General features: G+C 57.4%; 1 protein-coding gene across 8 annotated transcripts in view; it reads left to right on the top strand.

Annotated features, from left to right (window-relative positions):
* The window catches only part of MYT1 (myelin transcription factor 1), a 56,953-nt gene extending 32,514 nt beyond the window's left edge, over positions 1 to 24,439 (top strand). For 5 of the 8 annotated variants that reach the window (XM_019637314.1, XM_019637319.1, XM_019637315.1 and 2 more), the window contains 16 exons: positions 1,522 to 1,656; positions 2,163 to 2,253; positions 3,248 to 3,361; positions 4,599 to 4,813; positions 6,135 to 6,322; positions 6,759 to 7,022; positions 8,716 to 8,870; positions 10,120 to 10,182; positions 10,297 to 10,365; positions 14,569 to 14,631; positions 14,947 to 15,030; positions 18,714 to 18,935; positions 19,962 to 20,053; positions 20,625 to 20,728; positions 22,722 to 22,865; positions 23,151 to 24,439. In XM_019637314.1, coding sequence (XP_019492859.1) covers positions 1,522 to 1,656; positions 2,163 to 2,253; positions 3,248 to 3,361; positions 4,599 to 4,813; positions 6,135 to 6,322; positions 6,759 to 7,022; positions 8,716 to 8,870; positions 10,120 to 10,182; positions 10,297 to 10,365; positions 14,569 to 14,631; positions 14,947 to 15,030; positions 18,714 to 18,935; positions 19,962 to 20,053; positions 20,625 to 20,728; positions 22,722 to 22,865; positions 23,151 to 23,279 — 2,132 coding nt within the window. In that variant the 3' untranslated portion in view covers positions 23,280 to 24,439. The remainder of the gene's footprint in view (positions 1 to 1,521; positions 1,657 to 2,162; positions 2,254 to 3,247; positions 3,362 to 4,598; positions 4,814 to 6,134; positions 6,323 to 6,758; positions 7,023 to 8,715; positions 8,871 to 10,119; positions 10,183 to 10,296; positions 10,366 to 14,568; positions 14,632 to 14,946; positions 15,031 to 18,713; positions 18,936 to 19,961; positions 20,054 to 20,624; positions 20,729 to 22,721; positions 22,866 to 23,150) is intronic. The other 3 variants (XM_019637320.1, XM_019637321.1, XM_019637322.1) reach the window with 3 other exon arrangements.
* Positions 24,440 to 26,781: the final 2,342 nt, after the last annotated feature.

Raw genomic sequence — 26,781 nt, 5'->3', positions numbered from 1 at the left:
CCCTTCCTGCTGAGGGCAGACGCAGACCAGAGGCGAATACACACCTGACCACAGACTGTGGTCACTGAATCCAAGGAAATTGGCTCACATATGGTGATCAGGGAGAAACGCACAGCTGAGACACCTGGTGGGCGGAGGTGGGTGGCAGAACAGTGAGCCAGGCCCAGTGACTCAGCCACAGCCTGGGGGACACACCGGGGTCACGGAGGGACTTGAGTGAGCTATTGCTCAGGAGACCCTAGCTGATGGGGACACATGGCCACATTTTCTGGAACATTTACTCACATGAGACCAGCTTGGGTACAGATATTTCGGGACACAGCTGAGGGAGCACAGGTGGGGCTATTTTAACCTGGAATATAGCTATTGAGGGGATACCCTTCAGGGTGGCACAGACTGGAGGGACGCTGTTTGGGAATCATAATCAGACCAACACAGCCTCAGGCACAGGCCTTGAGGGGACATGAACACAAAGAGACCCAGGTGAGGGTGACAGACTCAGGGATGGTGTAGGAGCCTGTGTAGGGTGTCAGTCTGGGGGTGGGCTTGGAGCCCACCGATCAGTGGGGGCACTGTTGGAGAGAGGCATGATGAGGGCACGGGGACACAGACAGAGTGACAGCCCCAGGCCATGTGTTCGGGACTCCTACCTGTGGGACAAACATTAGGGGACCCAGATGTAGGGTATCCTGCCTTCAGGGATAAAGTCGAGGGTATGGACCCAGGGGGCGAGCATCGGGGTGATGCAGGGGGCAGAGCTGGGATCACATGGGCCTGACACTGAGGTGCAGATACGGTGGCCTCCCTGGACAGAGGGCAGGTGTCAAGCCAGGATGCAGGCCTTGGGGATGGGCTTGTGAGCCCCTATGGATAGGCCCTCCCCAGGAATATGGCTCTGTGACTTCCAGCTTCTCCCAGGGGGGCAGCTCCATCCAGGGCTTTTTATGGGGACATCAACTGTGCTCTGAGATCAGCATCCTGACAAGTGTTCCCTCTGTCCCCACACTCACTGGTGACCTCTCTGGGCCAGATGAGGCCAGTAACTGGGATTCGAGGTTAAATTTCTGTCCAGGCATTTATTAGTCACGTGACTTTGGCAGGTTACTTAAGCTCTTTGTTATCATTTTGTCAAATCCCAAAGACATGTCCTGGCAGGGACTTGTCACGTACCTTCACCTCTCTGTGCAGAGGCCAGACCTCGAGGCGTGGGGCTGTTGGCGGCGCACCCCCTATGGAAGCCAGTGGGAGGGCAGGCAGGGTGCCAGCGCCCTGTGGGTGGTCTTTAAAACACTGTACGTGCTGTTGTTTGGGGCACTTTGGGCAGTCTCTCGCAGACAAGTGGTGTGGACCAGTTTCTCCAGGGTCACCTCACTGTCCAGCCCCTGGTCCTGCTTGGGTTCTTGGGCTGTCTGGCCATGCTCCTCTCTGGATGGCAGAGTGAAGGACCAGGGCCTGCTCTGTCCTCCCCCGCTTGTCACGTGCCACACGGCTTCCTCACCACCCACTGACCTATGCTTTTAGATTCCTCGAGAGCTGAGAAACGGGAGATCAAGTGTCCGACACCGGGCTGTGACGGCACTGGCCACGTGACTGGGCTGTACCCTCACCACCGCAGCCTGTCCGGCTGCCCCCACAAGGACAGGATCCCTCCAGAGAGTGAGTAGGTCTGCGTAGCTCGGGCCATGTCAGGTGTTTAGATGGTGTGCTCATGGAGGAGTGGCCACTCAGGGCCCTGTGCCTTTGGACTGGCACTGTCCACACGCTCAAACTCAAGCCCTACAAGGCTGGGGACACAGAGCGTGCCCGGTCATTCATGTTGAGATGGCAGCTTGGGTCGGGGTCCCTGCCACAGATACAGGCATACAGGAGGGCCCCCAGTCAGCCAGCTGGGGAGGACTCCACAGAAGCCTGCCCTGACTTCTTGGCTGGAGGCAGTGACGGTGAACATTAGGTGATACGAGGGAGTCACAGAACAGCCAGAGTTATAAAGCTGAGTTGGTTTCTGCCCCAGGGAGGCAGGGGGCCATGGTGGGAGGGGGTGCCTTGACTGGACAGAGGCTGGGGGTTGGAGCCACCCTGTCCCCGTCTGACAAAGCTGTAGCCTTTAGACGGGGCTCGTCCACACTGCCTGGCCCTGCTCACTGTCCCCTGTCCTCTTGCAGTCTTGGCCATGCACGAGAATGTCCTCAAGTGCCCCACCCCTGGCTGCACGGGCCAAGGTCACGTGAACAGCAACCGCAACACACACAGAAGGTACTTGGGCACCCGGGCGTGGTGCAGGCTGGGGCCGGGGCGTGGGCCTGCTGTGTCCCTATGTGCTGCCCCTCAGAGCTGGTGTGAGATCAGAGCTCCTGGGCGTGCGGTCCCCTGATGGTGTTGCCACTTGTGCTCCGTAAGTGGGGTTACCAGAGACCCATGGGCACACAGGCTTCCCGTGCTGCCATCCCTGGGGAAGCCTCTGCAGGCCAGTCGGCTCTGGGCTGCTCTATGGGAGCTCTGGGACCTGCTAGAAGCGAGGTTTCCAGCTGCATTGGACTTTACTTGCCTGTTGCCTTCCACGGTGACAGGTGAGCATGTTTGCCACCTCACCTGAGCGCATGGGTGACTGTGATGGGATGTGCCCCTGCTCCAGAGGGCACACGGTCAGCTGAAGGGATGGCCAGAGCTTTCGAGGTCACGCCTTCAAGGAGAGAGGCTAGTTTCTGAGCACTGTTATGATTCTGCCACCTGTCCAGAATGGCAGTTGACTCTGTTCTGCTAGATGAAGCTTTCTGGGGAAGGGCCTCACCCTCCTGGTGTGACCCTGGCAGTCCATGTTCTCTGGCGTCAGCACCTTGGTCATGGCCTGTGGGGCCCTGGGCTTCCCTGAGTCGGCTGCCAGAACAAGAGCTGGACGGGTCCAAAATACAGCTGTGGTTGGTGGCAAGGGGACAGGGAGGTGAGAGGCAGGCTGGTTGCTCAGACTCACCCAGACTCGCACAGACCCATCCAGACTTGCTCGGACCCACCCAGACAAGGCGCCATTGCTTAGAGCTCTGAGGGCCATTACAGTGTATCTCGTCTGTGTGTCATTGGCTTAGAATTTCCCCAAACAGAAGCCACCTGAGCAGCTGGTACTGTGAAGGCTCCACACAGAGCAGAGAAAACCCAGAAGTGACGGCCTTCCTGGGCTCCTGCTGGTGCCAGTTCCCGGCTCCGACTGGTAGGGCTGGAAGAGAGGGTTCAGCTGTCCTTGTCCTTTCTCTAGTCTGTCTGGGTGTCCCATTGCTGCTGCTGAAAAATTAGCCAAATCTCACGAGAAGCAACAGCCGCAGACGGGAGAACTTTCTAAGAACGGCTCCAGTTCAGACCGGATACTCAGGTGAGTGGCAGGGCTGCAGCACAGAGGGCTGCTCCGTCTCGCTAGGCTGCACATGTGTGTGCGCGCGTGTGCTGAGGCCTCAGGTGCTGTGAGCCATCCCAGGCACACAGGACAGTCACGTCTGCTGCCTCTGCCAGTGACTGAAGGGGCACCGCCCGTTCGGTCGCCTGCCGTGCTCTCCCTGATCTCAGCGCTCGAGATTGTCGGAGATGTCTGTGGAGACGTTGGTCCTGTCTGGAGGGAGTTGACTGCCCAGCTGAGGGCCATGCCGTCCAGGAAGCACGGAGCCGCTCGTCCCTGCTGTCCAGCCTCAGCCTCCCTCACTCCAGGACAGACCCTGAGTCAAGGGACAGGAGCGGGTGCAGGCGGAGCTGTCCAGCGAGCTGCCTCCTGTGGCCTCCGAGGTTCTGAGACAGCAGCAGGCGTGTGTGTGCTTAGCTGCATGTGCCTGTGTGTGAGTGCATGTGCACATGTGTGTGCACATATGTGTGTGTGTGAGTGTAGATGTGTCTCATCAATAAGGGGCCTTTTCAAAGAGCATTCAGAACACACCTACTTAGCATCCCCTCCCTCCATGTGACCCTGGGAAGTGGGTGCCACAAGTCAGGCCAGAGGCTCAGGAGCGTGCCCAAGACCACCCTTATGGGGCCGGGGAAACAGCATCCACACCAGCCAGCCTGGCTTCAGAGTCTTGTCCTTGACCACAATTCTCTACCCAGTGGAGTTCCTGGGGCGTGCAGTGCCTACCTGGCTGGAGACACACTCGCCCTCTCCTTTCCCTACTGCTGCCCACATTCAGTGGACACCCTGCTCCCTGTTTCTCCAAGAAACTGGAAGTGTCCATGTCTGGCCATCCGCAGTGGTCCACATCCCGGGTCCACGTCCCCTCCACGCACCCAAGCCCCCTCACTGGGGAGCTCTGCCTTGGAGTCGCTGGCTAAGGGCTCTTGCTAAGTGTGGCTGAGCTGTTGGAAACCTGCTCTCCTGAGTTCTGGGGGAAAGACTCTGGCCCTCTCTCCCTTGGCCAATGCTGTCTTCAAGGGGACATGCCGTTCCTCCTGACACAGATCAGGCCCCGCCACCCTCAGCGCTGGGACATGGGGGGCGGGTCTCCCAGGTCTGTCCACACTGGGCCCTCAGGGGTCCCTGTGCCCTTGGGGACGGGGCAATGGAGATGAGCAGCATGGGGTCTCTGGGTCCTGTCCTCATGGTTTTGCATCTCTCTCCTGCACCCCAGACCTATGTGCTTTGTGAAGCAGCTCGAGGTCCCTCCATACGGAAGCTACCGGCCCAGTGTGGCCCCCACCACGCCCAGGGCCAACGTGGCCAGGGAGCTGGAGAAGTTCTCCAAGGTCACCTTCGACTACGCAAGTTTTGATGCTCAGGTTTTTGGCAAACGCATGCTTGCCCCAAAGATTCAGACCAGCGAAACCTCACCTAAAGCCTTTAAATGTAAGTTGGGGACAGTCACTCCTGGGAGGTGCGGCGTGAGGAGCAGTGCAGGAGGGTCCCCTGGTCAGGAGCATGTGGGGGTCTCGACCCTCCAACCCCAGGGTCCTAGCTGTCACAGCATCCATTGCGGTGGCTTTGTTGGAGTCTGTGTCTTGCCCGTGTTGCCGCCTCCATGTTCACCATCAGATTTGATGTAACCTGCCACTGTTTGCGACACAAAATGGGTCCTTTGTGGTGTTCGTGTCCAAAGGCTTAAGAATAACTTGGCTGACGTGGTCCACCCTGCAAGAACTCCCTCTCCGGGCCGCCCTCTCCCAGCCCGTTTATCGCGACACGGCAGGCAGGGGGAGGGCGGTGGTGGTGGTGGTGGTGGTGGTGTGTGTGGTGTCTGGGGCGAGTCACACAACTGCTATGCTGAGCCTGGTTACCCTGACAGGGGCTGTTTGCCTCCCTGCCCGGGGACCATCGTGCTGGAGGCAGATGTTATCTGACATTAGCAACACATTTTCTGAGTACTTGTACTAACAAAAGTGAACCTTGGAGAATAATCCTTCCTGTGCATTTTGTCACTTACTGTACTAATTTGTGGGTTGCAAGCCCATTAGCCCTGGAAATGCATTTGAAATGGAAAAGGACTCTCAGTGCACATGAGATGGAACCTGGCGTCTCCTGGTGGATATCAGCCCACAAATGCAGCCGCTGACGAGTGCCTGCGTTAATAATAAACACACCGATGACACAGTTGCCATCTGGAGTGCGCCCACCTCTCCCTCTTGCTAGGGCCAGGGCCTCAGGGCCTCGCGCCCAGGCACCCACTGCTGTGGAGCCTTCTTAGGTCTGCACATTTGCTGGTGATGCTGTGACTACGCAGCAATAGCAACCTGAGTGATTTTACGGCTGCTGCACAATTACGACAGCAGATAATACTTTATGCCTTCACTTTTCACTGTTATTTGAACAATGAAGCTACTTTATTAAAGATGGACTATTATGGGGGCAGCAAAAGCAGTCTTTGGAGAGCGTGACATAATTGTCCGACACCCACGCTGCTTTCAGAGCTCTTTAGTCCTTCAGTAACTGTCCACCAGCAGACGCTTGTTTTGGTTTGAAATCTCAGGGATGCTGAAATGTCTTTAAAAAGGGCTTCGCTCTTCACAAATTTTGGCTGGGCCAGAAATAGCCTCCCCAGCACCAAACAGGGGTGAGTGGGAGTGTGCTGAGTGAGCCCCAAGCCCACCCTCCATGCAGCTGTGCCATGTGCGTCTGCGTGGCCGCGTCCTGGTCCAGCTCATAGCAGCCTGGTGTTGTTCCCTTTTTGCAGCCAAACCTTTCCCAAAGGCCTCTCCCCCCAGGCACAGCTCCCGCACTGCATCCTCTCCCGCAGGCTTCGACTACACACACGACGCCGAGGCTGCCCACATGGCCGCCACCGCCATCCTGAACCTCTCCACGCGCTGCTGGGAAATGCCGGAGAACCTCAGCACGAAGCCGCAGGATGTGCCCAACAAGGTCGGTGTTCCCCCAGGGAGCCTCTGAGGCAGGGATGGGTGGCTCACAGCCCCAAATCTGATGGGCTGGAAACTCCCAGTGTCTACCTGGTGATCTTCACTCTCACCTTTCCTCCCCCTACCCATGGCTGACACCCAGAGAGCTCGTGTGCTGTGCCCTAGGGGGGCACATGGCTATACACACGTACGTTCCCCGTGTCTCCCCGAGTCCAAGGGTCGTGCACATGTGCTTGTCCCACCACGGTCCCGGCCTCGAGGGGCTGGTTCATGGTTTTGGGGAGACTTGCAGGAGAGGCTCAGGACTCCTCCTTGGAGGCAGTCTGTCTTGTTGGCTCTGCCCCGTCCAAGGGACGGTGTTCTGGACCCTCGACCAGCTTCCCTCAGGCCAGGGCGCCCATGGGAGACTGCGGTCACGAGCACAGGCCCCCACACCGCAGGCTGCAGACATCGAGGTGGACGAGAACGGCACCCTGGACCTGAGCATGCGCACACACCGCAGGCGGGAGAACACCCTCCGTGGCGGCGGTGGCGGCAGCCCAGGCGTCAGGTCCCCCGACGCCTCCCAGTGCCAGGGCGGCGCCAGCACCCCCAGCAGCTCTATGACCTCGTCCCGGTCCAGCCAGGCCCCCCGCCAGGACGAGTGGGACCGGCCCCTGGACTACACGAAGCCCAGCCGCCAGCGAGAGGAGGAACCTGAGGAGGTGGGTGTGGGCTGCTGGGCCACAGGGCTGAGGGCTGGCTGGGCTCACCTCCTCCCCAGACAGCCTGGGGGTCACGTATCTGGGTCACCGGGCTGTGGCTTGGTGTTAGGCCCCGGAGCAGAGGTGCCCCCCGAGTGCAGGAGGCTGGCCTGAGCGCCCGCCTGGGGCTGTGCCGTGCAGGCAGTTTCCTATGGTTGGCGGGAGCCCTGTCTGCCGCAGGCGGGGCCATCGGTGCCATGTCTCCACGTCCACTCTCGGCCTCGTTTCACCCCTCGCCCTCAGCGGTCCCCCCGGCTCCTTCACTGCCCCTTTCCTCACCCCCCAGCTCCGGCTGGTCTCCCTGAGCTGCTTTGCTCCTCCCCTTCTCCCTTTACATGTCCTCTCAGCACCCTCATCCCCTCCCAGACTGTCAGCATCATCTGTGGGATGACCTAGATCTCAGAGGTTCCCGCCCACTGCAGCCGGCCCTCACACTCCACCCCGTGGCCACCAGTCCAGTCCCCGGGCAGTCCCAGTTCGCTCCCAGACCTTTCCTGTCCTCCAGGCCCCCTCTCCGAGGCACGGCTACCCCACATCCTATTGGGTCACCCTCAGAAGCACCTCCTGAACCGGGCCCTCTCGGTCCCTGCACCAAAGCCCTGGACTCCCGATTCAGACCCTCCTTCCAGCTCTGCTTGAGGCTCGTGACCCCTCCTGGGTGAGGCTGTTGCCTCCACCCTTCAGCCTCACCTCCTAGCCTGGCCTCCCTGTCCCATGTCCTGGGCCTCGGGGATGCTGTCCCTGCTCTGAGCTTCTGGGAGCCCCCACACATCCTGGAGACTCAGCTGAAGTGAAGCAATGTCTTCCATCTCATCAGGAGAATGAGTTCATACCAGTGACTGGAGGTAGAGCTGTCCTCACACTGAGCTGTGGGCTCCAGGCCCTTTCCTCCTTTGAGCCCCACATTTCCTGAGCGACTGCCATTGTCTCCAGTTTCAAAGTGGCACCCAGGCCCCAAGAGGTTGAACAACCTGCCTGGGGTCTGAACGGTGACCCTCCCAAACTGCTTGTTAGGGACCAGCCCAGGGCGTCGACCTTCCTGACTCTTGCAGAACCGCCCCCCTCCTCCTCAGTAGCAGGGACTGTCCTTGTTTATTGCCGAGTCCACAGCACCCTGCCCTCAGGTGGTGATTGAACCCCTCCAGACCCAGCATTCCGGTTCAAACTGCTTATTAAGCACCTGCTGTGGCCAAGACATCATGCTAGGCGGGGACGTGGGGCCAGGTGGTCCCAGGTCACTGGGAGTAGTTGCACTACCCTTTGAACATCCTTCCTGTCTTGTGCCATTTCATCATCATAGCCTTTCGACAAACGCCTCTTAGTGCCTGCTGCCGCTGAGCACCATTCCTGTGAGGGAGCCGCCCTGTGTGGCACGCTTGTGTTTAGAAGGTGGCCCAGCGGCCGTTGGGCAGAGGTGACCGAGTGCCCAAAGCCCCCGTGTTCTTGGGGCAGTTCTGGCCAAGGTGGGGGCACTCCAGTCCCTCGGAGTGCTTTTTCTGTGTCTGGGGTGCTAAGTCCCCCTCCCTCGTTCAGAAGACAGGAGACTGCAGAAACGTCTCTGTGGACGCTGTCCTGAAGGGTCCCTCGCCCTCAGCCCCGGGTCGGGCGCCTGGCCCACCAGCGGTTAAAACATCTCCCTGCTGGTTTTTTGCAGTCAGAGCCAGCAGCCCATTCTTTTGCTTCTTCTGAAGCAGATGACCAGGAAGTGTTGGAGGAGAATTTTGAGGAGCGGAAGTACCCTGGGGAAGTTACCCTCACCAACTTTAAGCTGAAGTTTCTCTCCAAGGACATAAAGAAGGAGCTGCTCACGTGAGTCCCCACCTGGGCCGACAGGCCTGCTCGGAGAAGCGCCACAGCATGTCAAGGAGTGGGGCCTGCTCCTGCCCTGGCCAGCTCTGACCATCGTCCTGGCCTGACCGCTGCAGTGGGCAGAGGTTGGGTGTCCTTTATGAGAACACTCCTGAGCCAGGCAATGGGGCTCAGGCCCCCGTCTTCGGTGCTGGGCGTTAACCCTCTAAAGCAATTGAGAACGAGGACGTGCCCACAGAGCAGGAAGAGGGCTGCGGGGCACTGACCCTCTCTCTACGAGCCACAGCTGTCTCCCCAGCTTTCAGCGCCCAGGCCAGGTGTGCACTCTGCCTCAGGACTCAGGCCCTTGGCTCTGGCAGCCTGGCAGCCCCTTTGAGCCAGTCCTTATACGGTTTAAGCAGACGTCATTGGAGAGCAGGGAGCTGCTGGTAGATGCGAGCCACCCCAAAGCCTTCTGATCAACCCCCATTGACAACCGCCTCTGGGAGAGGCTGTACCTGGCACCTGCAGCACAGGCGATCCAGCCCTCACCTGTGATGAACATTTGTTCCTGAGGTTCCTTTTCTCCTGGTCCTGAACCCCACTAGCTTCCTCCTACTCTGTACAACACATGTGTACAGAGGCATCCTACATATCCATAAGCATATACATGTGTACACACAACAGGTGTAAACAGGGGCATGCATACATGCACACACAACACATGTGCCTCCAGAGCACCCTATACACTCAAGGGCATGCACACACTCGCACACACAACATGTATGCACATACATCATACATGTCAACGGACACACACAACACATGTGCACAGTGGCACCTTCCATGCCCATAAGGACACACACGTGTGCACAGGGGCACCTTACGTGTCCACAAGCACACACATGTGCACACACACAACATACATGCACAGACATCCTGCATGTCAATGGGCACACACGTGCACACATGTGTGCATAGAGGCATTTTTATGTTCAAGGGCACACGCACGTGCGCACATGCAACACGTGTACACAGAGGCATCCTAACTTGAGGTTGAGCTTTAATTTGGTTCCTTTTTCCTTCTTGAGTTAAGTTGTACGGGAGAAACCTGCAGTCCGAGAGGCAATGGCTATACTCAGAGGAGGAGCCTCTGGCTCGTGGGTGAGCCAGGAGCAGGTGCCAGCATCCTCCCTGCGTAGGCTCGGCCGGGGACAGGCCTGGCAGGGTGCTTTGCTCTCTGTTCTGACGCTCTTTTTCCTTTGTCCAGCTGTCCCACCCCCGGCTGTGACGGCAGTGGCCACATCACCGGGAACTATGCCTCCCACCGCAGGTTCGTCCCCCGCTTGGGTCCAGCCTGGCCGGGGTGCTGCGTGGTGGGTCTTCCTCCTCTTCTCCCCTGCTCTCCTTTTTGGCTTACCCCGGTGTCCCATCTCTTCTCTTTCAGCCTCTCTGGTTGCCCTCTTGCTGACAAGAGCCTCAGAAACCTCATGGCTGCCCATTCTGCTGACCTCAAGTATGTCTGCCCTCCTGGCCTCCCATCTCTTGGGTGGCTCCCTTGCTCTGCTCTCTCCCTCCATGAGGCGCCAGCCAGAATCAGCTGTCTCTGGGCTCTAGCCCTAGGCCAGCCCCGCCCAGCGGGGCCATGGAGGGGCCGACTCTGCTTGTGTCTCCCTGCTCTGAGTGCTGCTGTCACCTGTCCCCTCCAGCTGGGGGCTGCTGTAGGCTCCCTGCTCTGAGTGCTGCTGTCACCTGTCCCCTCCAGCTGGGGGCTGCTGTAGGCTCTCGTGCTGCCCTCTGCCCTGCCAGCCTTTCTGAGGGCCACGGGCCGGGGGAGAGGGGAGCAGGACCCGCCTCCGGCTGCTGATGACGCAGCCCACCCTCTGTTTCCAGAGAGCCCCTTGGGCTGCCTGGGCCTGCTCTCCTCACCACACTTGAGGTTTGGGAGAGGCCCGGCATTGGCCCTGCCTTGTAAGTCTTGCTGAAGCTCTTATTGAACGAGCTGGATGCTGATGACGAAAGCCAGAGCCCTGTGCCCTTCCCTTCTGCTGCACCCCTTCCAGCTGCTCCACCTTGGCCCTGGCGCCTGCCCATGTGCCTCTCCGCCAAGCTCAGCCCTTCGCTTTGCTGAGCGTTCCTCTTTCTGCTTCTGCTCCTTCCCGCCCCTGGCGCATGGCAGGGCAGGTGCTGTGGGCACAAGCTTGCCTGCTTGGCAGACCTGCTCGAATGACATGCAAGCACCCAGAGGTTTCCAAGGTATCTGTGTCCTCTTGGGGCTGGAGTTGGTGACTGTCATTGCCTTTGGTTCTCATGCCTTCTGTTGAGCTGTGACTTACAGCGCTGACCGTGGGCTCCCAGGCTAGGAAGGTGGTCCCACTGTTGCCCTTCAGGTCGCCCCTCTGCAGGGGTATCCCTCCCTCCCTCAGGCCTCTGTGTTGGGAGGCCCTGAATCCAGGACATGCTCAGTTCATTCTGGGGCCAGACAGGACCTGGGACCCTGATGCCTCTAAGATGAGGGGCTATTGTTGCTGAAGGCTTCCAGGGAGCTGAGCTGACTTAGAAACAGGGCAGGGTGCTCTGGGGGTATGTCTGGTCCCAGCAGCCAGGAGAAGCGTGTCTGCCCCTCGTTAGCTATGAGCCTTCCGTTCCTGCAGAGAAGGCTGGGGTTCATCACCAGAATGGCCCTTCCAGGAGTCACAGCTTTTCCAGAAGTGTTTCTTGAGGCTCCACTTGTCATGGCACAGTCCATGTCACTCGTTCATTCATGGCGTCCAGCCCCAGAAATCCAGCAGGAACACTCAGTCCTGTTGGGACCTTTTTCCGTAACCTCCTCTCCCTCTTTCCTTCCTCTCGTCTCTTCCCTTCATTCTCATGCTCCTTTCTCCTGTTTGGCTTTCCAATTCTACTTGCCTTTCTGCCTGTGACTGCCTGTGGACTTCCAGCTTGAGGCCTGGGTAACTTCTGAGCCCTAGATGTGACCACATGTACTCACAAAGGGTCCTTCCTTCCTGCAGAGCAATGCTGAGGGCAGCTGGATGGAAAACGTGGGCTTGTTCGGCGTCCAGGAACGTGGTTGTCAGGGAGGGTTAGCAGACTAAAAGCCTGTGAGGGACTTAACCCAAAACACATTTAGAAATGGCAACAGAAAGTCTTCCTTATGTGAAAACAAGTCACTCACCAGCCTCAGCAAGGTGGTCACGGTGTCCCCAACTCCTTCCAAAGCGCTTCTCTCCCTTGGGGGTCTCCCAGGGGAGCCGTCTACTTGCCTCCTCAGGCCTCAGCGTGGGCATGGGCTGGGCCCCATCACTGCCGGGTGTCCCCACGCTTCCCTCTCCCTCGCCCTCCTCCTGTCCAGTGGTCACGTGGCACGGGCTGCTCCCGACCAGCCTGTGGCAGCAATGGGTGAAGGTGGCCTGTCCCCAGGGGGCAGACACATATGCTCTGCCCTGCAAACGAGCTGTGCTGGTGTATTCCCTACCATACCTGGGAGCAGTGAGTCTCGTATGATGTGTTTTCTGTGTTTTAATTAAATCTCAAGGGCGCTTGCTCCTCCCTTTCATGTGCCAGTGTGGTCAGGGGCTGGGACACGGCCACTCAGCCCACTCTGTGTGCAGCCACACACCCTTCAAGGGTGTGATGGGGGCTCTGCACAGGGCATTGACAGGGATGGCGCTCAGAGGCAGGACCTGGTGTGCGCCGCCAAGCTGCAGTGTGCCCCTTAGAGTCGGGGTTCCTTCTGCCCCGACAATGCACTCAGAAGCCAGCGTGGGAAGGTTCCTGCAGTTGACCCTGCAGGTACTCAGGGTCACGAGAGCAGCTGATGCTGCTGGCACCTCACACGAACACCCTCTTCCCCAGCCACATGGACTCCGTCCTCTCTTGAACACAAGTGGGGAGAAACCGTTGTGTTGGGTCTCTCAGCAGGAGTGTGTGATGGCACCACCTGCCTGGAGAAGGCATGCCTCAGTGGAACCCCTGGGAGTGCTGGTCCCACCTGTGCTGGGGCCTGGCAGGGACCCTCATGTGTGTGGCCGCCTTCCTCACCCACATCGGGCCCCGTCGGGGGCTGCACCTCGCAGGGCCTTTACCCGCGGTCCAGAGCTGCACCAACGGCCACGCAGGCCCAGGGCTGCTGGGGCCCTGCCGCCTGGCCACCACCCACACAGCTGAGCCTCTGAGTTCTGTCACGCTGCCCTGAAGCTGAGAAGAAGCAGAGCCCCAGTGGCCGCTGAGCAGCTACCCAACCAGGAAGGAGAAGCCCCGCCCTCACTCACCTAGGGGAGCAGGGTGGGCACAGCTGGCACCCTCAGCTCCTGTGCCCGGAGGACCCTGGGAGCTGGGACAATGCAGACACACAGCATCAGGACGGGTGTTGCAGAAATTGGGTGACGCCCACCTAGGTGGAGGTGATGGGTGGTATCTACTAAAATGCAAAAACCTCCCTGACCGAGACTTGTGTGGGTTGCAATGTGACCACACGTGAGTGTGCCAGGAACCATTGTAACCTCAGTGGGGCTGGTGGTACCCCAAAACCCGGCCAGAGGGCGATTTGACCAGTTGGTTGGCTGACAGGCCAGGGAGGCACTCGATGTGTGGCCTATGGGCAGGGATGAGGAAGGGACTGCAAGAGAGCCCCTGGGGCCAGAGAAAGAGCTGGGGGCAGGGGACACCCCTGGTCATTGAGCCCCCCACATCGCCATGTAGATGTGAGGGTTCTTGGGTGGACACCAGGCAGTGCCAGACTGTGGGGGTCTGGGAGGTGGCCCAGACATTGCGGCTGTCCTGCCCCAGACACCACACATGGAGGAGGGCACAGCGCAGGGACCTGAGCACCTCTGCTGCCTGGGAGGCAGAGTCCGGTGTCCTGTTCCAGCGGGCGTGCGTCCTCTCTACCCTCTTGGGGCCTCTTTGGGGCAGAACGACCTTGGTTTGCATGGTTCTCTCTCTGTGAGGATGAACCAGAAACAGCAGATAAGCACTCTGATGGGCGAGCTCTGCGCATGCGAGCAGCACGTCCCTGCGTGGCCCCTCATGAGGGCGAGGCATGAAGCGGCAGGAGGAGAGGCTTCCTGTGGGCTCTCTCGCAGAACCGGGCACACCTCCCACTCTGACACCAGCAGGAACGTACCGTGTTTCCTCTGGATGTTCAGGAAACAATTTAAGGAAACCCACACCTGTATATTGGAGTTTTTACTTTCTACGTGACACGTTTGTCAAACACTGTGGGTGTGTGAAGTTGGACTTTTGTGTCCTGTGGCTCCTCTACCTCCTGCCGCCCCTCGGAAGTCTCCGGCCATGTGAGCTCCATGCTTATCGAGCAAACATCACGCCAAGGCGGCCATCATGGGTGCTCAGTAAATGTGTTTGCGTCCTCACAACAGTGATCACCCTTCCCAGGACACGCCCTCTCTCTCCCAGAGACAGCACAGAAGGGAACCTGGTCCCAGGTGTTAGGTGGGCCTTCCAGAGCAGTGTTTAAGGTTAAGGCCCATGTGTGTTCTGGAACCTTCCAGTCCCACCTAGAACCCTGCAATGGGGCTGTGCTCTCTGCGTGGCTTTCCTGGTCTCCCTGGGGCCTGGCTGGCAAAGTTCTGCAGCTGGAGGTCACGGTAGAAGAAGGGACAGACCAGCACTGCTGTTTGTGAGACCGCAGTGGGCTGGGACTCTTTCTGTGGCCGCACGTCCTCAGGGCTGGTCCCAGCTCCACTCTCCTCCACAGGTGCCCCACGCCTGGCTGCGACGGCTCTGGCCACATAACAGGGAACTACGCTTCGCACCGGAGGTGAGCCTGCTGCGCCCGGGGTGCTTGGGTGCTTCCTCAGGTGGAGCTGTGAGCTCCAGATAAAACATCAAAGTTGCTGGCTTGAGCTCGAGCAGTCCTTCAATCTGGTTGTCGGTGGTCCCAGAGCTCTGCAGGCACACCTAGGGCTCATGGGGACATGTCCTGTCCGTGGTCCCACTGCCCAGCAGAGTGTGTGCTGGTGGAAGGCTCCCTGGGGCGCTCGGGGCTGGTGACCCAGGCTTGAGAGAAGGGGAGACAGGTGGCATGAGGAGCTGTGATCTGGGCTACAGTTGTTTTTTCCTCTTCTACATCTAGCTTGTCAGGCTGCCCACGTGCCAAGAAAAGTGGAGCCAAGGTGACACCCACGAAAGATGACAAGGAAGACCCAGAGCTCATGAAGTAAGGCGGGTCCTGCTGGCGCTTGGTCGCTTTGCAGAATTGGGCGTTTCCTGTGTTTTACAATTTAGACAAGCTCCTTCTATACCCCCTTTCCATTAATACAGCTGACTGATGGCAGTTTTTACAGGAGCTCCCCTACCAGGCACATGGACGTCTCGAAGGCATGGGCCACGTGCGTGTCAAGGGCATGCACAGGCTCTGGACCCTGTCTGGGCCTCTCAGTTGGGCTGGGAAGGCAAAGCACCCTGAAGCCCACACACCTGGGGGCCACCTGGGAAGACCTCAGGGCATGGGGCAGCCCCACAGGGCTCTCATGGACACTGTTGTCTGCATGACTTCGGTCTGGAGGGGAAGGTCAGGTGCAGGAGTCGAGGAGGAGAGTGTGGTGAGGGAGATATCCGGTCTGTGAATCACATATCGGCACGCTTACACGCCTTCGCGGGGAGCTGGTGTGGCACGAGAGAGCCCGAGAGGTTCACCCTGACCTGGGACCTCGACCCAGCTGTGGGGAGGACAGAGGATATCCTGGGCCTTCAGTAATTGAAGTCCTGGAAACCTATACTGGCTTTCTCACTAGGGGCGCCTGACATGTCACTAGGGGCTTGTGGGTGCACTCTGACCATGAGCTCCACTCCGTGGGGGCTGCTGTACTTCTTTGCAAGCTTATCCCTCCAGAGGGAACCTGCCCCCTTGAGCCTCTCCCCTTGTAGGTGGGGGCAAGGCCACAGGTGCAGGCAGTGTGACCCCCCCATCCAGGTTTCCCAGAGCTTCGGAGCTGACATGGGGCAAAACTGGCAGGTGAGGACTGGAGGGACGGCTCTGGCTCCCTTGTGGCCTGGTGCCTACGGCTGGCGTGGTGGGGGCAGGTGTGTCAGGTTGAGGGGGAGCAGGTGTGCCCTGATCAGTGGGCCTGACCTGTGCTACCTGTGGGCCAGCAACAGCCAGACACCTCTGCTGAGGATTTGGTTGCTCCTAGGAGCTCACACCAGCTGTGCTGATACATCTGCCTGATCCAGAGTAGGCGCCTCCCTGACCAGCATCACACCCTTCCCATGAGCTGTTTGGTGTAGCAGGCGGCGGATTGTTTGTTGGTTTACATTGTACAGTAACACTGTAAGGAGTGCTGAATCAAAAATGCAGATACATTGTTGCCCGTCTGGTGAGTGCTGCCTACTAGTCTCTGGGGGTTGGGGTGAGAGTATTTTCTTTCGGAGAGTCCAGGAGATTGCCCATAAGCACAGAAAGTGAACATGGAAATGTGAGGCTGTGATGGATTTAGCAAGAGTCCTGCTGGTAGGGACATCATGAGTGAATTGTGCTGCCTTTGCAAATGATTAAAGTCAAGGTCAGCATTTTTCAAGGTAAAAACGGTTTTCCTCCTTCTAATGTGCTGTCAACTTTGCTTCTAATAAAACAAGATTTTTGCAGCCAGGTGGATATGTGACTTTCAGAAACAGCTCATCATTTGCAGGACAGACGCAGCCGAAGTGGCTCCATGGGGGCCACCACTCAGCCTCTGGTTCGCAGGCTCTGCTCCAGCCACCAGCCATAAGCGTATCTGTCAATGACCAGTGTCCTTGCACAAGTGCCAACCGACTGCAGCAAAAACTCATAGGTGCTGAGGTCCTGCTGCACGCGTGACGGGCTTTTGTTAGCGCGTACAGCCATGACTCTGGATGGGTTATTGGAAGAGGAGATCCCGTTTCTGACATCTCGTGTCCGCGCTGTTGGAGATTAAGTCACGGCAGCGCTTTGTGCTAAATCCTTTCAGCCACAATTGACTAACTGGACATCAAAGTCTGTGGAGTTTCCAGGCTGGAGTTCGGAAGCTGAAGGCCCATTGATCGCCTTTGGGGAGGTCCCACTGTCCTCGGCCACGCTGCATCTGAGAAGAGATGGCTCCTCTGACCCTGGGGTCCCAGGGGCACGTCGCTCTTGCACCCCAGCACAGGCTTGCCCCGGAAGTACAGAAGTCACCCAGCTTGGCACCCCATACACATACTAATGTGAGGTTACCCGACAGTCCTGAAGCTCTGGACACTGGGTGTGGTGGAAGGAACAGCAGTGTTATTGTTGACGTGCCTGGACTTCGCCCGCGTGTCACCGGGAAACTCAGCAGCCCCTCCTGATGGGCTTGCTTAGGCTTTTGCAGAGAAAGTGGGAAATCAGAGCTTAGTCTCAGGCGCTCTGCCTCTCATTTGGCCTTTTGATCTTGTGATGGAGCCTTATGAGCACTTGGAGCACCCGGCTCTGACGTCCCTTGGGACCCCACAGCCAGTAGGTGTGGGATTTGCGGGCAGGTGTACAATGCAACCTCCTCAGCTTGCGGGGGCCCCGGGCAGTGTTTCCACACTGGACTCTGGGTTGAGATGACCTTGGACTAGCTCAGTGGACGTCCCACACATCTGACGTCCACATAGGTGGGATGAATAAGAAGGAGATGAGAGCCGGCAGAGGGGGACACGTAAGCATGGGTCCCAGCGAGGAGACCAGGAAAGTGTCCCCAGCGGCCACTTCTCACATGAGGACAGGGCCTGGCGTAGCCTTGCTACTGGGCAGCACAGACTGTCCTCATCCCCGCTGCCATAGCGGGAGCCCCGGGACACCCTGCCCTCCAAGGCTGCCTGCTTCTCACTTCTGTACCCAGGAGCCTCTCTCTACGCTGGACAACGTGTCCCCTCTTGGGGTCCTGTGTGTTTGCTGGGTGTAGTACATAGAAAGTGGGTGACAAAGAGCTAAATGAGTCTCATTTGTTCGAGGGCAAGAACGGAGGACTTGTCCCATGTCAAGTGTTGGTTCCAGGTGGGCCTAACATGTCGGGGAGCTCAGAAGGCACAGCTGGGAGATCTGGGTCCAGGTCCCTCCCCACGGCCATGAGGGGGGATGCCCAGAGCTGTCGGCACTGTCGTTTCCTGTGACCGCACAGATGCTGATGGCAGCACGAGGGGCGGGCACTCTGAACCTCTCTCTGCTACCTCACCTGTCTCCGGGGAATTTGTTATTTCCATGGTGGTCTGTCTGCATCCTCTTGAACAGCCTGAGCAAAGGGGAATGCCGCCCCAAGCCAGCCTCATACAGGAGTCACTGTGGGGTGTCCAAGTCACATCTTTCCCTCCTGAGCTTTGTGGCCTCACATTCTTCCTTCCAGACCACACATTTCAGAAGTAGCAGAGCTGGGACATCCGCAGGCATTATGCCATGACCAGCCTAACTGTGGGATACTGTGGGGTGACAGGGCCCCGGCTGTCCCAAGCTGCCTGGTTCAGTGTGCACTTCTGACATCCTGTGACTCCTAGGCTCCCAGGCCCCATGCTTGGTGCAAGCTCAGCTGACACCTTAATTCCACATTGCTGGAGTGACACAGAAGTGATGCTGGAAGTAAGGTCTAGGTGTGGACCCTGCAAGCCAGCTCCACGGCCCTGGGAGGCCATGCTGGGGTTCGCTGGGGGACAGGGAGAGAAGGCGGCTGCTGACCCTCCAGCCATGCAGGGGACGTGAGGCCAAGGCTGGCGAGAGAGCATGGAGCCTGCTGCCTGCAGCTCCCAGAGGCTCCAGGACCTGCCCTAACAGTGGCAGTCTATGCAGGAGTCACCAGCCGATCTCAGTGCCTGGCTTGGGAGGGTCTCTGGGCCTTTCCTCCTACCCCCAGCACCCTTGCCCACCTCTGACCTCTTTGCACCCAGGTGCCCAGTTCCAGGCTGCGTGGGGCTCGGTCACATCAGCGGCAAATACGCCTCACACAGAAGTGCGTCTGGCTGCCCGCTGGCCGCCCGGAGGCAGAAAGAGGGTTCCGTCAACGGCTCCTCTTTCTCCTGGAAGTCGCTGAAGAATGAGGGGCCCACCTGCCCCACTCCGGGCTGTGATGGTTCTGGCCATGCCAACGGCAGCTTCCTCACTCACCGCAGGTAACTGCCCTGCCCGCCCTGCTCTCTGCATGCCTCCAGTGGGGAGCCCAGGAAGGCCCTGACGAGGGCTCAGGTGTGACCTGACGTTTCTCGAGGAAAAAGCGACGCCTGTCTGGTAGCCGACCGCGGAAGGCTACAGGAAGTCTGTTGGTACCAGATGATGATGTTTGTGACATGTGTCACCCTATGTGTCTGTTGTCATAAGCCTCCCTACCCCATCTGATGCAGCCCCCTGACAAGAGTGTGCCCTGTACCTAGCACATGCGTTCTTGTAACAGGCTGCCAGCTTCTCGTGGAAAGCTTTGTCTGTCAAACCTCATGCCGTGCCACTCCCACGGGGCCTGTTCTTTGAAGTTTGGGGCTGGGCCTCTGCCTGTTTTGCAAGGGACCTGGTGACAAGACGTTTTCCTGCCTGGGCAGTGGGCCTGGGCAGCATCGACAGGCCCTCACCTGCCCGGGGCTGGGGCCTCGCCTCGCCAGCCCTCTTTCTCTTTCTGCCAGGCAGCCACGGTGATGGCGGTTGTGCCTGGGTCACCACCTGGTCCTATCAGAAACTCTCTTTTTCTTCTTTTTTTTTTTTTGCCCTTGTCTCTCCTCCTATAAGATTAATTAGCTCCTTCGCACCCCAAGCATTTACTGAGAGTCCACCGAGCACCAGCTCTGGCAATGGACCAGAAAAGGAGCATGACAACTGGCCCTTCTGCAGACCTGGGCAGGGCGGGTGGGGGGGGGGCAGACTGCCAGCCAGCAAACGAGTAAAGCGTCCAGTATGGCGAGAGGTGATAGGCGCTGTGGGGAGGGGGAGGGCGGCCCCTCCGAGAGGAGGCAGGAGCTTGCCCCAAGATGTCTGGGAGACCAGCCTTCAGGGCAGTGGCCTGGGCTGCTGGATGAGGAGTGAGGAGCCAGGGACTTGCCCCGGGGTCAGAAGGCAAAGGGAATGAGCTAGAAAGTTCCATCCAGGATCCTTCCAGGCTTCCAGACGGTCAGCACTTGGCTCTGAATGTGGTGTGTGGCCTTTGCTTCCAGCTTGTCTGGCTGTCCCAGAGCCACCTTTGCTGGAAAGAAGGGAAAACTCTCAGGGGACGAGGTTCTCAGCACAAAGTTCAAGACGAGTGACGGTAAGGACGCCCCTCTTGCTATCCCTGCGTGGGACCCTTATAGCCTGGGTGTGTGAGCGTCACCGGTGGCAAGGGGTTAGGGAGACACTCCCGTCCTGGAGTGAGTCATGGTGGAGACACACCCCTTGACTCGAGCCGATGGGTCTCCTGACCGTGGCTCTGACCCTCTGGTGGCCCCATGTCCGAGCTCCCTAACCTGGGCATTAGTGAGTGCTCTCAGGGTTTGTGGAGCTGTGAACTCACTCAGTCCCAGTGAAGATGGAAGCTGAGGAAATTCAGCATCCTCTGAAGAAACTTCCATTTTTATCCTGGCAATTAATACCTGCCAAAGGGATTTATATTTTGCCACCTGTGGCCCAGGGCCAGCAGGCAAACCACAGACACCGCTGATAGTTTCCAAGACCAACTTTCCCATCATGAAACGTGGGCTGAAGCCACCCCCCCGGGGAGCTGGGGCAGGGGCCTCTGCTGGGAGAAGCCCCCAGTTCCATCCAGAACCCAGGCCTCCCCTTACCCCCACTGGTGGGCCTGGGCTGGAGGGAGAGCACCATCGGCTTTCTCCCTGGGGCAGTGCTGGAGAATGACGAGGAGATCAAGCAGCTCAATCAGGAGATTCGGGACCTGAACGAGTCAAACTCAGAGATGGAGGCCGCCATGGTGCAGCTGCAGTCCCAGGTGGGTGGCGCCGCCGGGGTCCAGCCCGAGGATGTCCTTCTGTCCTTGGTTCTTGGCCTCTTCCTGTGAGGTGGGAGCTGAGGAACACCTGGCACGCACTCTGCCATCAGAGTTGGCGTTTTACAGCGCTAGCGCCCCGGTTGGTGCTGGTGGCTGTTAGCATGAGTGGTGCCATTGTCCTGTCAGCGGGAGCTGTAGCGCAGTGCGGGTTCTAAGAGCCTGGCTGCAGCCGGGTTCCATCCCAGCATGGCCACATGCTGGCAAAGAGACCTAGCCAACCTGTTCATCGGTGTGTCCTCGAGGTCGGATGCACACAGTAGTCGCACTCAACTCCACATGGTGGTTGTGAGACGATGCGTTTCTATGAGGAAAGAAACTAGCATGGGCGTCTCAGCCAGAAGGAGCTGCTGTTGCTGAGTGATGGGCTTACAATGCACTCTGAGTGGGTGTGTCGTATCTCTGCTTCCCTAAAATGAACACCTGTAATCAGAGCAAAGCTGTAAAGGTTTTCTTGGGAAGAGAAGACCCTGGCCCACCCTCAGCTGATGAGTGTAGGCCGGAGCAGAGCTGGGCACACATAGTCCTGTCCTTATGGCTGGAGGGACAAGGGGACAAGGAGGTGACCAGGCCCTGCAGGATTTGAGGGCAGAGAGGACGGTGGGAAGGTGGTGGGGCTCCTGTCCAGAGTCTGCAGTGTGACGGGTCATGCGATGCTTCCTCTGCCGGCTAATAGACTGTTACACCGGCCCCGTTACTCAGAACCCCGTGTAAGCACAGCCTCAGCTCGTGGAGATCAGGAAGGCCCCTCGCTGTGCTGTGCAGTGTCCTCCCAAGTCCACAGGCAGTAGAAGCAGAGAGGAAGTGTCCAACTGACTCAGCGCCGAGACACATGGCCGTGTGGTTGCCACCCCCTGTCCCCTGCCCCTGCCCTTCTCAAAGCCCAAGGGCCTCCCACAGTCCGAACCCTGAGCCAGCACCTCTGATTGTTCTGTGTTTGCCAAGGCCCACCTGTTTAAAGACAGATGATCACCAGCTTCCTTTTTCAAGGACCCCTTTACCCTCGAGGGAGCTTTGGGTCACGGGCTCTGCAGAAGGGCTCAGGCAAAGAGAAGGCCGATCTCCCAACTCATACTCAGCCCTTTTCAAGTCCACGACTTGTCACCAGGTAACAGAAGCGTGATGTTCCCCAGCCACAGATCCCAGAGCCACGTGGTTGGAGGAAAGCACGCTGCCTGGTGCACAGCTTCCTAAACGGCAGCTGCCCATTGCACACTGGGGGACAGCCCTCTGTGTGACAGACGCTGAACTTGCCTCCGCCCCAGGCTCCTTCCAGCCCTAGTCCAGCTCGGGGCTGCCCTCCCAAGCACGTCTTCTCCAGACCAGGCCGCGGGGCAGGCTGCCCACCCTTCCTGCACTGGCTGTGGGGCCTCTGCTCAGGGCTATCGACCCTGAGACTCTAGGCTTGGGCCACCTAGAGCAGGCAGGACTGCCCCGGCCATCAGCCTTGTTGTCTCCATCCTGTGGGATCCCACTGTGGAACCCTGAGAGCCCCCTTGGTAGAAGCGTTTGGGCTTCTGAGTGGGACTCTCACCTGTGGGTCTGGAGCAGGTGTGTCTATGCTGGGTACTTATTGTGTGGCCGGATGGCTGCACTCAGCTGCGTTAGACACTCTGTGGGTCTTTCTGGGGGCTCAGAAGCAGCCGGACACCCCCCAAGGTTGTCGTGGTATTCCCAATACGGCCAGGACTATGGAGCATGGCTGCCGGCGGGCCGGGATTGGAGCTTGCGCTTTGTGCTCCTCCCATCCCCAGCCCAGTGGGAAGACCCCGCCTCCACCGGGGACCAGGGCAGGACCAGCCCTCACTTGTGGCAGTGCCCCCACGGGGCAGAGCCCCGCCTCCTCATGCACTCTGAGACGTGGGGTGGGACACAGTGAGCATGCCCGCCGTGCCCGGGAGGACACGGGGCTGGGCTCCCACGTCTGTCCGTGCAGATCTCATCCATGGAGAGGAGCCTGAAGACTATCGAGGATGAGAACAGGCTCATCGAGGAGCAGAACGAAGCCCTGTTTCTGGAGCTGTCAGGCCTGAGCCAGGCCCTGATCCAGAGTCTGGCCAACATCCGCCTTCCACACATGGTAGGCGGCCGAGGGCTGGCTCCAGGGACGGGAGGGTAAGGGCCAGCCTTGTGCCCACTGGGGCACTATTGGGACCTTGTGCTGCTTCAGTCCAAGTGTCGTCCCTGGACATGTGGGGTGGTCTCAGGTGGTGTAGGTGTTACAGGTGGCCTGGGGGGGTGAAGGTCACATGGGAGGTATAGGCGGCATGGGGGGTGTATCTAGTGTTTCCCATTGAGGCTCCTCCTCTCTGAGAACAGGGGGCCACTGCCCAGACATGGTTGGCTAAGCCGCTTCTTCCTTCAGGAGCCCATATGCGAGCAGAACTTCGACGCCTACGTGAGCACGCTCACCGACATGTGCTCCAAGCAGGACCCCAGTGACAAGGACCTCCTGGACAGCATCAAGCAGGCTGTGCGGGGCATCCAGGTCTAGGCCTGGCCTTGTGGATCTGGGGTGCCCAGGGTATCCCACTTGGCTCCAGTGTTTACCTCCCTCACCCTGCCTTCCTGGTGGAGAGTCCCCGCTCACAGTGACAGCCTGGCAGCCAGGGGTGCCCTCGGGTGCCTACAAACCAGTGTGTCCCTCCACGCTTGCCAGGCCGGGGGCCTCGGCCTCCCGTGTGCGTGCGGGCCGCCAAGCATCACAAATTGACTTATTTTTCTTTCCGGGAAATAACCCGAAGAGCAGCTCGAAGTCTCCAGGGGAAGCTGATGGACAAGGTTCTCAGGGAAGTTTTGGAGTTTGCAACCACAGTATTCCTGTCTGTCGGGCTGGGAGGTGAGCCGGTCGGGCTGGGGCACAGCCCAGCATCGGCTCAGCCAGGCCAGCGCGGCACTGTGCTTTCTGTTTTCCTTAAATTCCGTTTTGTGTGAAGATGGAACAAGGCGCTGTTCCAGGGAAATGTTAGGAATGGGCCTGCAGCCCAGTGTCAGCTCCACGGGTTGCACCTGGGACGCCTCTGAGTCAGCGCTGGCTACACATTGAAGGCCGGTCGTTTGGGCAGCTGGCCCTCCAAACCTGCAGACACGTGAGGCCTGGGGTCAGGCCCCTCCACCGGGCCAGGGCCTCTGGTTCTCTGTGCGTCCACCCAGGCCCGTGACCCTCACTGCCGAATTACCTGGGTCACGGCTGAGCCTGACCTAGATGGGGACAATGCCAGCGAGGTCGGGGACACATTCCTAATTGTAGACCACCAAGGTTTCACTTTTTTTTAGATCTAGTCAAGATGCGAGAAAAGGTAAATTTTAATTCAATGTGTTAAGAACACAATGTTCCTACATGTAAATAGAGTTGAAATTGATTGTGACTGCAATTCCAAGTTAGTTATTTAAAAGTAGAGAAATTGCTCTTCCTGGAAGAAATAAAAAAGTAGTTAGTTTAATTATTCTGTAAATTATTTAATTTTGTCAAGATGTATTTATATTCACAACCTGTTATGTTAATGTTTGCTATTTATTTAACATTTTTATTTATTAATTTTATACTATTTTAACTAGACCCCGCACCAGGACACCATGAGAAACAAATGAAATGTAAGCAAAACTAACTGTTGGGTCTTTGGAAAAGTCATGACACATGTTTGCAACATTCGCATCTGTGTTATTGCTATGTCATTTGATAGCTAACAGTTCTAGCTTCATTCTAAAAAAAAAATCGAGTGATTTGGTTGAGTTTTGGAGATTTTACAACAAGTTGAAGATGGAAAACCAAACTGCATTTTTGCCATATTTTACTGTTTTACTTCCATAATGGGAAGAACGCACATCAAGCTTGTGAAAAGTTGCATAAAGTTTACGGTGACAATGCTCTACAAGAACGTCAGTGCCAACGATGGTTCACCAAATTCCGTGCTGGTGATTTTTATCTCAACGACGTTCCTCGGTCAGGGAGGCCCACCGAGGTTGATGACAACAAAATAAAGGCATTGATGGAGTCAAACCCCACGTTACACGACACAAGAGATTGGAGAAAGATTGAACATTCATCATTCAACCATTCACGACCACCTGAAGAAGCTGGGATATGTAAGCAAGTTCGATATTTGGGTTCTGCATGAACTAAAAGAAGTTCATTTGACACCGTGTATAAACATCTGCAATATGCTCATTAAGCGTGAGGGAAACGATCCTTTTTTGAAGCAACTGATAACTGGTGATGAGAAGTTGTTTACAACAATGCGGTGCACAAACGGTCTTGGTCCCGATGTGATGATTCGCCTCAAACGACATCGAAAGCAGACATTCATCAGAGGAAGGTTATGCTCTCAATGTGGTGGGATTTTAAAGGTGTGTTTTTCGAGTTCCTACCAAGAAACCAAACAATCAATTCGAATGTGTACTGTCAGCAATTGGACAGTTTGAACTAATACATCATCCAGAAATGTCCAAGTTTGTTAATTGTAAAGGAGTTGTGTTCCATTACGACAACATGAGACCACACACAAGTTTGATCACCCGTCAAAATTTATTGGAGCTTGGGTGGGATGTGTTGCCACAGCCACCATGCTTGCCTGACCATGCACCATCAGACTTCCACTTGTCTTGCCCTCTTCAAAACTCCTTGCGTGGCATAATGTTCAATTCGGATGAGGCCGTAAATCAGCACCTTGTTCATTTTTTCACAAATAAAGGGAGGTTCTTCTATGAATGAGGAATTATGAAGCTCACTGAAAGATGGCAAACGGTTATTGAACAAAACAGGCAATATATCATTGATTGATCTTTGTTCTTTATATAAATAAATGACCTTTGAAAAACACAAAATACGTCATGACTTTTCTGAAGACCCAATATTTGACTATGAGACAGGCCACACAAAAAACTCTTGCTGTAACTTCCAGTTATAATTTTGATGCTATCAAGTTATTTTTTATATATTTTGTTATTTATTCTTTTACTACTGGAATTTTAAAAAATGTATTTTGTAACAGGAATTTTGATAATGTGGGGATATTCTCCCCTTGGTCTGATGGAAAGGGAGGTTTCTGGTTCCTTTTTCTTTATCCCTGTGGTCCCCTGTGTTTCAGGCACGGAACACAGCCAGCGGATTTGTGTCCGTGATTCCTATGTGTGTAGCGCAGTGGTGTGTGCCAGGTGTTTCTCTTGTCGCGTTGTGTGCTGATCGCAATGGCTGTCTTGTCGCTGGGGGAGTGCCGGCTGCGGCCGCGCTGAGCAGCCGCCCGCTCACTGGCTCCATCCCTGGAAGCTCTGATACTGTGACCCACCTTCCTCAGGAAATGCGTTGAACCCACAGCACAGCGCTTCTCGGTGTGTTTGCAGGGAGATTTCCTAATAAAAGTCCACTCTGACTGTGAGTGGGAGCCATGTGTGTTGTGGGGACGCCGTTTCTGTCCCTGAGAGTGCTAACAAGCCGCCGTCCTGGGAAGTGGGTGGGTGGGCGCACACTTCCATCTCAGGCCTTGCCCTGACACCACACAAGGAACCCACATTTCCCCCCTGAACACAACACTCAGAGTGATCATGGCCAGGGACCCTCAGGGCACCACTGAGGCCCTGAGTAGCTGGCCTCTTGGTGTGTACTTCGCTCACGGTTCAGGGAGCTTGGTATTCACCTCACGGTTCAGGGAGCTTGGTATTCACCTGAAACATGTGGACACCCTCGCCCTCCCAGCACCTCAGAGTCCCTGGGAGGGTGCCACAGATGCCTTGGGGCAAGGGGTCATGATGTGCTGGTCTGCTCCAGGCCTCAAGGCCCACCCCCTGCCCACAGTGCTCTGCCTTAAATGCCACCCACAACCACAATCATGCTGGAGGTGCCCTGGGGGAGCTTTCAGCAGTGTCATGGAGCCCCTGGGTGGCCAGTGGCATGGGGGGAGGGGCTGGTGCTGCTCCCTCCATGTTAGAGCCCTGGGTCAGGATTGGGGACCTTCAAACATTGTTCCAGCACCTAAGCCCTTTAAATGGAACATGTCATG

The sequence above is a fragment of the Hipposideros armiger genome, unplaced genomic scaffold (assembly GCF_001890085.2).
Source record: "Hipposideros armiger isolate ML-2016 unplaced genomic scaffold, ASM189008v1 scaffold_32, whole genome shotgun sequence".
NCBI lineage: Eukaryota > Metazoa > Chordata > Mammalia > Chiroptera > Hipposideridae > Hipposideros > Hipposideros armiger.
This window is presented reverse-complemented; position numbering and strand designations above follow the sequence as displayed.